General features: G+C 39.1%; 1 protein-coding gene across 2 annotated transcripts in view; it reads left to right on the top strand.

Moving 5' to 3' along the window:
- The window catches only part of ADSS2 (adenylosuccinate synthase 2), a 43,766-nt gene extending 30,966 nt beyond the window's left edge, over positions 1 to 12,800 (top strand). The window contains exons 8-14 of one of the 2 annotated variants that reach the window (XR_641342.4): positions 711 to 837; positions 2,077 to 2,231; positions 3,218 to 3,342; positions 4,900 to 4,997; positions 9,846 to 9,995; positions 11,649 to 11,802; positions 12,519 to 12,800. Coding sequence is in view for 1 of the 2 variants with exons in the window: in XM_003893680.5 (XP_003893729.1) it covers positions 711 to 837; positions 2,077 to 2,231; positions 3,218 to 3,342; positions 4,900 to 4,997; positions 9,846 to 9,995; positions 11,649 to 11,701 (708 nt within the window). In the remaining variant the exon portion in view is untranslated. Of the gene's footprint in view, positions 1 to 710; positions 838 to 2,076; positions 2,232 to 3,217; positions 3,343 to 4,899; positions 4,998 to 9,845; positions 9,996 to 11,648 lie in introns of both variants that reach the window. The other variant, XM_003893680.5, reaches the window with a different exon arrangement.
- Positions 12,801 to 13,561: the final 761 nt, after the last annotated feature.

Genomic DNA, 13,561 nt, shown 5'->3' with positions numbered 1-13,561 from the left:
GAATTCATGGTTGGCCAGACACAGTGGCTTACACCTGTAATTCAGCACTTTGGAGGCTGAGGTGGGTGGATCACTTGAGAACAGCCTGGGCAACATGGGCAAATTCACCTCTACCAAAAAAAAAAAAAAAAAAAAAAGAAAAAAAATGTAGGTGGTCATGGTGGTGGTGCAGCTACCCAGGAGGCTGTGGTGGGAGGATTGCTTGAGCCTGGGAGGTCGAGGCTGCAAGTGAGCCGTGTTCCCACCGTGTACTTCAGCCTGGGTGACAGAGCAAGGCTCTGTCTCAAAAAATGAAATAAAATTTAAAAAATCGTGGTTTTTATGTTATAAATGCAAGTTTTCAAATACCTCACAAAATTTAAAAGCACAATGTAATATAGTCATTTATTTTTATTTTCCTGAAAGCTGTTTTATGAAGTATGACTACTTTGCTGAGAGGGTTTTATTTGCAGTGAGGTTAATACAGAACCTTTGAATTTCAATGTATCTCTAGTTTTTGTTGAGCTAATGCCTCTTTTCTGTTCCTGGAAAATCAGCATGAGAGATGAAAGCTAATCCAAATGTTACAATAGAGTGAGCACCGTCACCAGTCCTTTTCTGCTTTGCGTTTGTCAGTTTTCATGTCATAAAGTCAGGTAATTTATTCTTGTTCTGGTTATGTTAAACATTTATTAATATACATGGAAATTGGTTGTTGTCTTTGTGTATAGGGTTATATGGAAAGGATTAAACCAATGGTGAGAGATGGAGTTTATTTCCTATATGAGGCCCTACATGGACCACCAAAGAAAATCTTGGTAGAAGGTGCAAATGCAGCACTATTAGATATTGATTTTGGTAAGTAAGATATGATTTATAGTTAAGGGAGCTTAACTGAACCCTAAGTAGTTAAGATATAAATAAGTAATGTTAGCATTAAGGAGTTTTAAAACAATGTTTTTAGCTTGTATATTCAGGAATGATAAAAGTTTGTCATCTTGTGGCACTCTTTTTAAAGGAATATTACAGAACACACAATACATGTGTTAAGTTCCCTATTTTATTAGAAAAATAAAATCAACATTTGAGTTCAGTAGGTCTGAGGTTCTGTAAATTGTGGTTTTCATTGGTTTATGGTTCAGTTTCAATGCCTGGAACTGTAAGGTAAGATAAATTCTGTGGAAGAATATGCATCTTTAATTCAACCTTTTAAAAATGTGTACATTATTATTAAGCAAGATTTATAAAAGCCTATTTATATAAATTAATTCCCTGGGCATGAGACTCTGAATTCAGAGCATTTCCTTTATCTTCAAAAGGTTAATTAATGCTTAACTTCTTTCTTCAAACTACTGCCTCATTAGTTTGTTGACCGTTTCATTTAAATATGATTTCTCACGATTAGTCTGATTGTTCTCAGCTCTTACTGACATTTCATGGGCTTTTGTCTCCAAGTAAACTATTGAAGAAAGTGTATTTCTGTATAGTAGATACGTATTTTTTATACCGTACTATGCCTAGCCAGTCCGGAAAGAAAACAGAGTGTCTGCTTGGTGGAGTGAATAGTTAAATATGAATGAGACCTTTGGGGGTGAGGAAGTATGCCACTCTTTAACTAGCTCTTGTAATTTGAGGGTTATTCCCTAAGTAGAGATTAAAAGCTGGGGAAATGTTGAATACTACAAAATTCTTGTGTTGCCGTCACTCCAGATTGCTACAACACTTTAAATATTCATATGAGGGAGTCATATTTGTTTTACACTAACAGGGAACTCTGAAAACATGTAGATGAGTTTCAGCATTAAATTTCTTCATAATCCATTAAGTGAGTAGCTACCGTAAAGAGCTGAGTCAGTAACTGTACATGCATTCAAGGAGCCGCTCTGGTAAGCAGTTCAGTTAAAGCTCTAACCTCGTTTTTATATCGTTACAGCTAAAATGAATAAAAAGTAAAACATTGGGACTTTGAGGGGGCAGTTACAGTTCAGATCTGTTAGATACCTAAATATACTCAAATGTAGAATTATAATGGTATTTCTGTTTTAAAATGTGTTGTTTATGTGTATAGTATATTTTAATGTCTGGTTCTGTTTTTAGGGACTTACCCTTTTGTAACCTCTTCAAATTGTACTGTTGGAGGTGTTTGTACTGGTTTGGGTATGCCCCCTCAAAATGTTGGAGAAGTGTATGGAGTTGTGAAAGCTTATACAACTAGAGTTGGTATTGGTGCCTTTCCTACAGAGCAAGAAAATGTAAGCCTATTCTAAGTAAATAATCAAAATGTATTAAAAATTCATTCTTCTTTTTTTTTCTTAATGAATTATTGTCTCCTGTACCTTTCACTCAATTTGCAAGATTGGTCAGAACAACGTTTTCCTAAATACATAATTTTGGCTGGACATGGTGGCCTCTGTCTATAATCCCAGCGCTTTGGGAGGCAGAGGCAGGCAGATCACTTGAGCCCAGGAGTTCAAGATCAGCCGGGGCAACATGGTGAAACCCTGTCATTAAAAAAAATACAAACATTAGCTGGGTGTGGTGGCGAGCACCTGTAGTCCCAGCTACTGGGGAGGCTGAGCAGGAGGATCTCTTGAGCCCAGGAGGCAGAGGTTGCAGTGAGCTGAGATGGCACCATGGCACTCCAGCCTGTACAACAGAGCGAGACTCTTTCTCAAAAAAATAAAGTCAACAAAAATAAACAAAAACTGTGTAATTGTAATGATGCCAGACTATAAGAGATAATGAAATGATAGCTTTAAGCAGAAAGGGGCAAATCAAGGACTTGGGTAGATTATAGGAAAAACAAATTGTAGGAAGTGACCTTAGCTTAGATATTTGAGCATGTTTTTGATCTTAGTTTTCTTCAGAAGGGCATTATGATATCAATGACTTCTTAGATATGTTTGCCTTATGGTTTCCAGGAAGGAAGAATTGGCTGGATTCGTTTATTTAATAAATACTCAGTTTTTTTCTTAATCTGTGAATCTAAATTTTAGGAAGTTGTCTGTATAACATTGTAAAAAATACTGACTTTAAAAAATGGTAGTAAATGAAGCATTCCAAATAACGCCTCCCTCAGATAAAATCCATCATCTCTGTGGAATTCTATCTTCAATTTAGTTATTACCTGAAAGATGTTTATCTCACAGAGGCTTTGCTATGGTCTCTAGTATATATTATTCCATCAAATATATAGCACTGCTATTCTAATCCTAAAGTTCTATTTTCTCTTCTGTAGGAAATTGGAGAATTACTACAAACAAGAGGTAGAGAGTTTGGTGTAACCACTGGAAGGAAAAGAAGATGTGGCTGGTTGGACCTCGTTTTGCTCAAATATGCTCATATGATCAATGGATTTACTGCGTGAGTATTCTTCAGAAACATTTAAAAATATTTCAGGAAATCATAGATGATTAATGGCCATAGGTTTAATTTTGTGGAGTACCTTAATAGGAAAATTTCACTCTTTAGACTCCATATTGAAATTGTAGTGCCAAGCAGAAGTAGACCAAGATATAGGGGGAAGGGTACACAAGGAGAGGGACCCCAAGTTATCCTCCTAGACATCCAAGGTTGTTGAAAAGAATCTTGATACTCTTACATGTATGTAAGTATAGAGGCAGGCAGAATAGGGTACATAGTCAGACAGCTGGATAGATAGGTGGATAGCACAAACACCATGAGCATGTACAGAGGGGAGGCGATGTACCTAGTGATTAGCGCATGGGCTTAATGTCTGAGTTCCTGGATTCAGATCTCAGATCTTGCATTATGCGTGTGTAGCTGAGCAAGTTAATCATTCTCTGCCTCTGTTTTATCCTCTCTAAAATCTATATAACAGCATTACCTACCTCATAGGGGTATTTTTAAAATTAGGTGAGAAACGTAGAGTCTATAGCACACTGCCTGGCTAACCGAAAATGCTCAGGAAAAGTTAAGTTGTTATTAATGCTTATACATGAATAGGTAAATAAATGTGTTCATATCTGTGTTAGACTGAACTTCCAGTAAATAACAATAAGGTTAAAAATAAAATTTTTGGACGAGAATCCCAAATTTAGTTTGTTATCTAATTTCCACAGATTTTCTCTTTAAAACCTGTTTTCCGGTCAGTTTGTTGGGAAATTTTGATGTATCATGAAGAGGTCCTTGATGTGGTTTTTCTCACTCTTCTTTGACAATTTCTGACCAGAAGGGTAGAGGTGATGGTAACCAGAGTGAAGAACTGAGGGATGCTGGCATGTGTGTAAATGTACATGTATCTTAATCATCCATGTAGTGTAGTGAGTTCTGCTGTGTTCCACGGCCACAGTGCAACTTTAACTCCAGGCAGTCCTCCCGCAAATACATGTTGTTTGTTCATCAATCATAAGAAAGCTGATCTGGGCAGGGTGGCTCATACGTATAATCTCGGCACTTTGGGAGGCCGAGAGGCAGGAGGATCGCTTGAGACTGGGAGTTCGAGACCAGCCTGGGCAACTTGGTGAGACCTTGTCTCTACAAAAAATACAAAACAATTAGCTGGGCCTGGTGGCACACGCCTGTAGTCCCAGGTACTCAGGAGGCTGAGGTGCAAGGATGACTTGAGCCCGGGAGGTTGAGGCTGCAGTGGACCATGTTTGTGCCACTGCAGTCCAGCCTGGATGACAAAGTGAGACTGTCTCAAAACAAACAATCAAAAAAGAAAGCAAAATTCCTCAGTGAAAATCTATTACAGTTACTAGCAAAAGAACTCAGTGTACGTTGTCCTCTAGTGTCTTCTGTGTGGCACGCTTTAAAATCTAATCCTAACCAGTTTTCAGAATTGCTTTAGAACTTTCAGCTTTGCATGAATTTTTCTTTACTCCTGCATTAATCAAATTAGATAGTAGAGCCTTTAAGACTTTGCTCTTTTAACATTGCCTTTTCTTCCAAAATTAGGTTGGCACTTACCAAGTTGGATATTTTGGACATGTTTACGGAAATCAAAGTTGGAGTTGCTTACAAGTTAGATGGTGAAATCATACCTCATATCCCAGGTATTTTCTCGTAGGCAATATCTAAAGGATACTATAAGGTGAATGTATTATAGCAATTTCATAAAGCTCTTCCATATAACTTGTGATAGATAGATAGCAACAGGCTTGATATGCCCTTTATGATTTGTGCAAGTTAGCTCACTTATTATTAGTTATTTGGTTCATAGCTAATACTTATTTAGGTGTTGGGTCACAACAAGCATGTGCTCAAACTCAAAAGAAAAAACATGGACCTCTGAGCCCAGCCATACTGCTCTTGAGTCTCATTTGCCCTCCTTTGAAAGTAGTTTCCGTGGAGGTGTTTCTCCCTTCCTTGGGAAAGTATACCACTCTTTGGAGTGGGTAAGAAGAGGGGTAAGAAGAGCCCTTGCCTTGTTAAGCTGATTCTCAATACATTAGCCCTCCCTATCCTTCAGGCCCCATGAATGACTTTCTCTGCCCTTTATTCTATAGTAGTCATTTGATAAGGGTTAGGAATATGCCAAATGAAGGAATATTGACTAGCTTAATAAAACTTGATGAGCCGGTAAGTTTTGTGACTACCTTATGACCACTGTTTCTTAGGAATTAAGGATAGCTCTGAGTTCTTAGAAATTAAATGCATATTATCTTTCCTTTTCCTACATGTATGTAAGTATAGAGGGAGTCTAGATATCTTATAAAAAAGTATCTACTGCCAATTGTAGGATAATATTCACTTGGAAAACTGGCTGTTCCAATATATGTTATATCCTGGTTCTTAATTCTATTTACAAAGCTATTTCAAGAGTTATAACTTCAGCCGGGCGCGGTGGCTCAAGCCTGTAATCCCAGCACTTTGGGAGGCCGAGACGGGCGGATCACGAGGTCAGGAGATCGAGACCATCCTGGCTAGCACGGTGAAACCCCGTCTCTACTAAAAAATACAAAAAACTAGCCGGGCGAGGTGGCGGGCGCCTGTAGTCCCAGCTACTTGGGAGGCTGAGGCAGGAGAATGGCGTAAACCCGGGAGGCGGAGCTTGCAGTGAGCTGAGATCCGGCCACTGCACTCCAGCCCGGGCGACAGAGCCAGACTCCGTCTCAAAAAAAAAAAAAAAGAGTTATAACTTCAAACACCAAAGAGAATAGTCTAACCAAGTATAATGACATGTGGCAAGGTCTACCATAGAGAACATTACAGCAAATTCTTTTAATTAAAATATTAAAAACTAACAAAACAGATAAAACTGGTCAATTTCATGTGTTTAATTTTAAAGCTGTTCTTGGTCAAGATCCCATTGAACCACTCTTGAGATGAGATTTGTATCCAAGAAGTGCAGTAGAGAATGCTTTCAGCAGTAGCGTTTGTGAAAGAAGCAGAGGGACTAGTTGAAATGCAGTGCAGCCCATCCCATTGGGAGCCACAGAGCTAGGGTGGCCCGTTAGAGTTGTACTAAATTGAGGCAAGTAGCCAGAACTTTGTGCCTCTGCACAACTAGCCACTAAATAAGAGCTGTTCCTCAAGTGAGGTAGCTCCCTTTGGCCAAGAGCAGTTCCTGGAGAGGGACGGAGCTATGAATCAGCAACATGCAGTGCTCCCCACCAGTAGCAGAGAGTGCTTAAAGAGGGTAAAGTAAGTTGACAAGCCTCTGGGAATAGCTCCTGTAGGATTCTGGTTGTTGTCTTTCCTAGGGAAGCTTACAAGAGGAAGGTGAGTGGTGTAAATTAGCCCCTACCCTGGCTATCACAGCGGGAAAGCAGAAGCAAGAGTCCTATTAAGCTTAAAGCTAAGGCTCCCCCTATCATGTTGGATTTCATGTGCCAAAGCCAGCAGGCAGGGAATGGAGTCACTAGAAGAGGTAAATGATTCTGATCAGCATCTCCAATATGCTTTTAAACCCACTGGTGAATTTTTATTTCTAGAATTTCCATTTAGTTCTCTTCTCTACTTTCTATTTCTCTACTGAGATTCCCTATCTGTTCACTCAGTAACAATGAAATTTTCTTAATTTATATTAGCCACCTTTTTTCTGTTAGTCTAACATTTAGACCATCTCAAGTCGAGTTTCTCTTGACTATTCTTTTCCTTGGTTGTGGATCACTGTTTCTATGCCTAATGACTATTGGTTGACTATTAGACATTGTGGATGATATATTAAAGAGACTCAGATTCTGTTATCTTCCTCTGAATAGTGTTGATTCTTGTTTTAGGGGACAATTGAATTATTCACTGATCATCTTGAACTTATATAGTTTGGTTTTATGCTTTGTTGTGTAGTTACATGGAAAACCCAAGATGTTTTTCAAACTTTAAGCTGGTATAAGTCAGTCTCCAAATTTTGTCTCTTCTATAGATCTTGGGTTTTGGCTTCATTATGGGGGGTTTGTCATAGGTTTCACTCAAGGGCGTGGCTTTTATTCTTAAAGAGCAGCCTTTCTGGTGGCTCTGCTGGATACCAGGAGAGTTAAGGTATAATAATGAGGTCTCTTCAATCCAGCAGTGCTGGGGCACCAGTGCTCCTTGTCCCTCCATTTTCAGAAGCACTGCCTGGCTTCTAGAGTCTGGTCGAAGTCCCCCCATTGTGTAGCAGCTGAGGTCTGGGAAGCCTCTGCTGGTCCTGCTCTTGCCTGTGGCGTCCTCCTGTGGCCATGGGACTCTCACATGGACCTCTCGGGGGCCCTTCTCTCTGCAGCTCCTCTCTGATGCCTGGCCCTGCTGATTCTGGCTGCTTCAGCTTTCCTGAAGTCAGCTGTCTACCTCCCCAGGTCAGTGGAGCTGCCATCCTCTGTTTACACCAGTGTTCTGAACTGTGGTCAGGAAATTGTTCCTAGGCAGAAAGTTGGGTGGCTTCTGGGCTTGCTTGTGAGTTTTCTCTCCCAGGAGCCATGGCTTGGTGCCTGCCTGTTGTCCACTGCCTAGAAGGAGTTGTCATTTTGAGAACTGGTTGGGAACTGTGTATTCTATGATGACTAGAAATGGAAGCCCCACTGATTCTCTTAATTCCTCCTACCACCTACCACAGCACTTCCGGCATACCTACTTAGTATGGTTCATTACTTTTTCTAAGCTTCCAAGAGCATTCCTAGCAGGATGTTTTCATCATCTCTGTGTCATGCATCATGAGAGGATATTCTCTTACCAATATACTCTTACTCAACTTTGTTCTACCACCTGCTGCCCCCCTTGACCCAGCATCCCTCAGGATCCAGTTCCATATACACTCTCTTAGTGCCTACTGGCAAATGTTGGCTTGTTCCTGCAGATCTTTTAGAATATAGTATCTTTCCTTCCTTAGTAGGCCCAGTACTTCCTTAGCCAGGTTACATTGGGACCTGAGCCTAGTTATTTGCTTACCAGAAGGGGGAAGGTGAAGGTAGATGTGAGATAGGTACATGCTGCCTTGCAAGACAGAGGCCTCTTCATCATCTTCAAGCAACAGGATGCCACAACCTTTAATAGGAAGTAGTGGGACATTTTGCAGACCCAGAGAGTTTGGAAAATCTAGGGATTCAGGATTTTCAGGTACGTCAATTCAGATGTCCCATTCAGAGTCTCAGGGCCCCACTTTTTCCCAAACAAAGCTCTGACTTTGCCATAGCAAACTTGCTAGATTGCAGAATTCAGGTTTTTCTGGAGCTTTGCAGTCTATATGATTGAATTCTTATCTTAATCCTCGTCTTGTTTTGCTCTCTGCTATAGGAGATGGAATTTCGTCTAAGTTCTGCCAGAGAGGTTGCATTATCTTTCTCCAGTTCGTGAATAGCATTCATCAAGAGCCATCCAGTTCTCTTGTTCCACTGTGCTCAAATCTCAATGCCTCAGATAGAGGCTATCCATACTCTATTTACCCCAGTGATAGTCCTCATTGCCAGCCAGCCAGCTAGCCAATGATCCTGCCTTGTAGTTCTCGTTTTAGAGCTATCTTCCTCTGACCGTTCCTGGTGCCAGCTATCTTAGATTGAGTTCCCTAGGAAACAGACTCCAATGTAGAGATTTGCACATAGGCGTGTTTGCTCATAAGTGCACTGAGCAACAACATCTGTGAGGGAGTGGGAGAAGCAGGATTATGCAGAGGGAGAAATTGCACTGCAATATAGTTGTAAACAAGCCTTCGCTGATCCCCTAGGGAGCTCTGGAGCTAACATAGCCCTTGACAGTTGTCCCAAATTAAGGTTAAGTGCCCAGGTTGTTTCTGTTCCCACATTGACAAGTCAATGGATATGGGCTGCTGTGGGGCAGCAACTCCCTTTGGTGGAGGGCTAGTCCTGCAGAGGCTCTGAACTGTGAGTGGTCAGCAGGCAAAGCTCCCACAGCTCTGAGTCTTCAGAGAAATCTGGGCAGAGTACCAGAGCATCCACTCTATTGACTCAAGTCAAAGAAACTCTTCTTTAGTACATTTTCAGTTTCCATTAGGGGATACAGAGAAAATAGGTGGAATGATGAAGAAAATTTCAAGCAGAACCATAGATTTCTCAGAAGACAGCAGGTATGCAGGCCTTCTTTCTGTGAGGTTGCTGTCATTATGCAGATCTACAATCCCTATCAATAGAATGGAAATTCAATAAGCTTTAAAATTGGAAAGTTTTAAGTTTAGCACCCAGATTCATTTGGCAGCAAAACCAGACTTGAACTAATGTTAGTATTACATAATCTTTATCCTCTTATAGCGAATAATCATATGTGTTGCTGCAGAAATATGTTTGATTATAGAATACTACCCCAGATGGTATTTGCACTGTTTTACCTTTATACTACCTGAAGAATTCTAAATCCCAGAACGTATCTGGCTCCAAAGATTTTGAAAAGAGATTCTGAACCTGCAATATATCAAAAAGTTGTTTGACGGTAAGCAGTGTGTACCATGAACAAATGTCCTCTTTAACTTTTAGCAAACCAAGAAGTCTTAAATAAAGTTGAAGTTCAATATAAGACTCTCCCAGGATGGAACACAGACATATCAAATGCAAGGGCATTTAAAGAACTACCTGTTAATGCACAAAACTATGTTCGATTTATTGAAGATGAGCTTCAAATTCCAGGTAAACATAAAAAACACTTTGTGAATGACTGTCTCTACTTTTGTTTTTTGTTTTTTGTTTTTGAGACGGAGTCTTGCTCTGTCCCAGGCAGGAGTGCAGTGGCGGGATCTCGGCTCACTGCAACCTCCGCCTCCCGGGTTCAAGCTATTCTCTTACCTCAGCCTCCCAAGCAGCTGGGATTATAGGCATGCGCCACCATGCCCAGCTAATTTTTGTATTTTTAGTAAGAGACAGGGTTTCACCATATTGGCCAGGCTGGTCTCTCCTGACCTCGTTGATCTGCCCACCTCAGCCTCCCAAAGTGCTGGGATTACAGGCATGAGCCATCATGCCCGGCCGACTGTCTTTTCTTTTAACTACCTGTCTGCCTTTGAAATAGAATAAAGGAAAGATCGTTGTTACTTTACAGAGTGCACATGTTTTGCATAAATGCCCAGGAAGATCTAAAGTCATAATTTTATTCCTTAAAGTAAATATAGTGTTCATCTTTATAGAAATAATAGATTACTTCTCACCCTTTCTGACCCTGTCTTTAATCCTTAGTCTTTTTTTTTAAATCCTGTGACATTGTCTCATTCCTTTCTTCCTCTTAATAACAAATCCTCGTGTATCTCTACCACCACCAAAAATGGTTTGTGTTTTTGGGGGATTAAAAACGGTTATGGTTTGGGTTAAACTACCCTTGAGATTTAGAGTTTCCTGAAAATACATTGGGAAGTAATAGGTATAGAAAATGGGAAATCTCACTAGAAAAAATGTAAGAAAAGAATTCTTAAAAATAGTTAAGACTGTTTATTAAAGAACACATGTAAGATGGCGAGGGAGTTAGGCATAACAGCGTTATGGCTGTATCTAGTTATGTGAAGTCATTCTTTTAACAGATGGCTTTTTCCTTATATCCTTTTGTTGGCATTGATGGGTATTTGAAGGATAAGAAAAAGTGAAGTGTGTGGGATGTGTCCTCCATATAAAATCTATTATGCACTTACTCTGATTTTGCCTTGTGGTTCATTTGTATTTGTGGTTAGTTTCCAGCATGATTCCTCCCTCCTAGCTTGATGTCAAATTTAGTAAGCATATTTGCTTACTGCTCTTAGTCAGCATTTTCTTGAAATATAAACAGCAATGAATGTAACAGAAATCTGTAAAATACCACAAAGGTTGATCCTAACAGTACCTTAAGGAAGCTGGTAATTCTGCAAATAATCTAAAACCATGTGGTGCAGATGATTCGATTTCCATAGACTCACGTAGTGGGCAGTTTCTGAGGATGTGCAAATTAAAATCATATTCTCATCTAGATGTTTAAGATGCTTATCTTGGCCAGTTATCAGGAACTCAATCAGACTTTCTGTAGGTCTCTGCTGGTTTTGGTCAATGTTTTACTATCCTAAGTCATTAGAAATGAGGAAATTGAAAATATTGCACAGTTAAAAAGGGAACAGTAAGGCATACTATCCTGTGCCGGGTCTTGTTTGTACATCCTGTTTAGAAATAGGCACAGTCTGCTAACAGAATAGAGAACATCAAAAGGGCACTTAGGGAAAAGTTATGGTTATACTGAGAAAAGTGGGGGACACCTGTTTTTTAATCCCAAAGAGTGAACATTAGAAATGAATTGATGCAGTTCCTTTTCTCTTTGTTTTCTCCTAGTGAAATGGATTGGTGTTGGTAAATCCAGAGAGTCGATGATTCAGCTCTTTTAATGATTGCCAGTAGCACAAGAAACACTCCTTGAGAGGGAGAGGAAAAGACTTTCTTAAATATTTCATTTATGACCTGCAAATTCAAGAATAAAGACATTGAAGTAAGTTTGAAGCCCTACAGTTGTTTCCAGTCTTTTCAGATGGATGCCTATTGTGGAGATTAACTTTGGCATATTCCAGTGTCAGCTTTCCTTAGCTGGAATTGCCAAATCATTTGTTGCTCCTGCTGCTCTCATGGTGCCACGTTTTTTTTTTTTCAATGTTTAGTAATAGTATCATCCGTGGTGTTTGATATCTAAAGTAGAATTACTTTTAATGTAGTTTTTCTTCATTATTGTCATTGCGTGTTCTTAAGTTTTACCCCATTAGATGGTAAGAACAATTAATGCAGTTTTGCACAAATATTTTTACATTCTGATCATTCAATTCTGTTATTGTAATCTTTGTTGTTAGAAACAAATGATGGAAACATAGGGGTTCTGTAAACTTTTGTAATGCTATGAATTCTGTTTAAATTTTGGGCTGTTTATTTTCTGCTGAGACCATTGCAAACCTGAGCTTTGGCGGGTTGGGAGGGGTTATATATTCATGGGTCCTTTAATTTGTACAGAGCACAGAACTGATTTCTCTCTGTCAGTGATTTAATACATTGAACATTGAGTGAAATGTTCAAAGAGAAAAGATGTTTCCCAAAACAACAATGTTTATGTTAAAAATAGTCATTAAAAGATCTGTTGTAATATATGGTGGATATTTTTCTTTAATTTCAAACATTACCTCTGAAATGTATATCTTTTCTTTTTTATCTTACCATTAGTTTTAAATCTAGTGGATTGGTTTTCAACATTGTGCCTGCCGATATGCCTACAAAATCATCTGTAAGTGTCAAAATGAACCCAAGCTGTTAGCCATAATTTTGATTATGCCTTTATTTCTCCTTTCTTGGAAAAAAAAAAAAGGTGTTATTTTGACAATTAGGCATAACACTGTTTTGTAGATTATCTTTTAATGAACTATTTTACATGTTAAATTAGGTGCCACTTAAATTTATTTTATTATACCATCAATAGCTGATTAAAAGAACCAAATATTTCTAGTATGCTTTGCGTATTGTGTTTTTGTTCTACTAAGAGAGGTTAGTAATACTAGTATATAGGGACGAGCTTTATCTCTGTAGTGTAATACTTAGTTCAAGAAAAGTTCTAAAATAGGAGCAGTATCATTAGACTCAGTAAGTATAAAGAACAGTACAGATTATCCTACAAGCCAATTATTGATCAATAATGACTTATATGTAAAAGTAATTTATAATGAATATATAATTTCTGTTTAATAGAAAATGAATGGGCTTTTAAAGTCTGCATTCTTATCTTGGTTACAAGTATTGCACTATTAAAATGTATTTTTAGTAATGGTTCAGAAACAGATCCAAAGAACCCATTCTCCTTTTCAAGTATAGGTGTTAGACTCTACCTAGGTATTGGGTATGCAGTGGTGACAGGAGCACAGTCTTCCTGAAACTTACTATAGTGGGGGACAGCATGGCAACCAAATAGAGATTTATGAACAGTAGCTACATGCTGCAGTGGAAAAGTACAAGGTCTGATGGATGAGAATCTAGTCTTAATTTAGCAGGGGTTGGAGAAGCCATTAATGGAAATAATGTCTTAACAGACCAAGCAGATGAGTACAGAGCAGACAGCGGGACATGTACTGTACAAAGGCCCAGAGGCTGGGAAGAATTTGGAAAGTTGGAGCAACTAAACAAAATGAGTGAGGGGCTGATGAGATTGATTAGCTTGGCAGTAAATTCAAGGAGTAAAATCATGGGGGGGTGTGTGTGTGTGTGTGTGTGTGTGT

The sequence above is a fragment of the Papio anubis genome, chromosome 1 (assembly GCF_008728515.1).
Source record: "Papio anubis isolate 15944 chromosome 1, Panubis1.0, whole genome shotgun sequence".
Classification (NCBI taxonomy): domain Eukaryota; kingdom Metazoa; phylum Chordata; class Mammalia; order Primates; family Cercopithecidae; genus Papio; species Papio anubis.
This window is presented reverse-complemented; position numbering and strand designations above follow the sequence as displayed.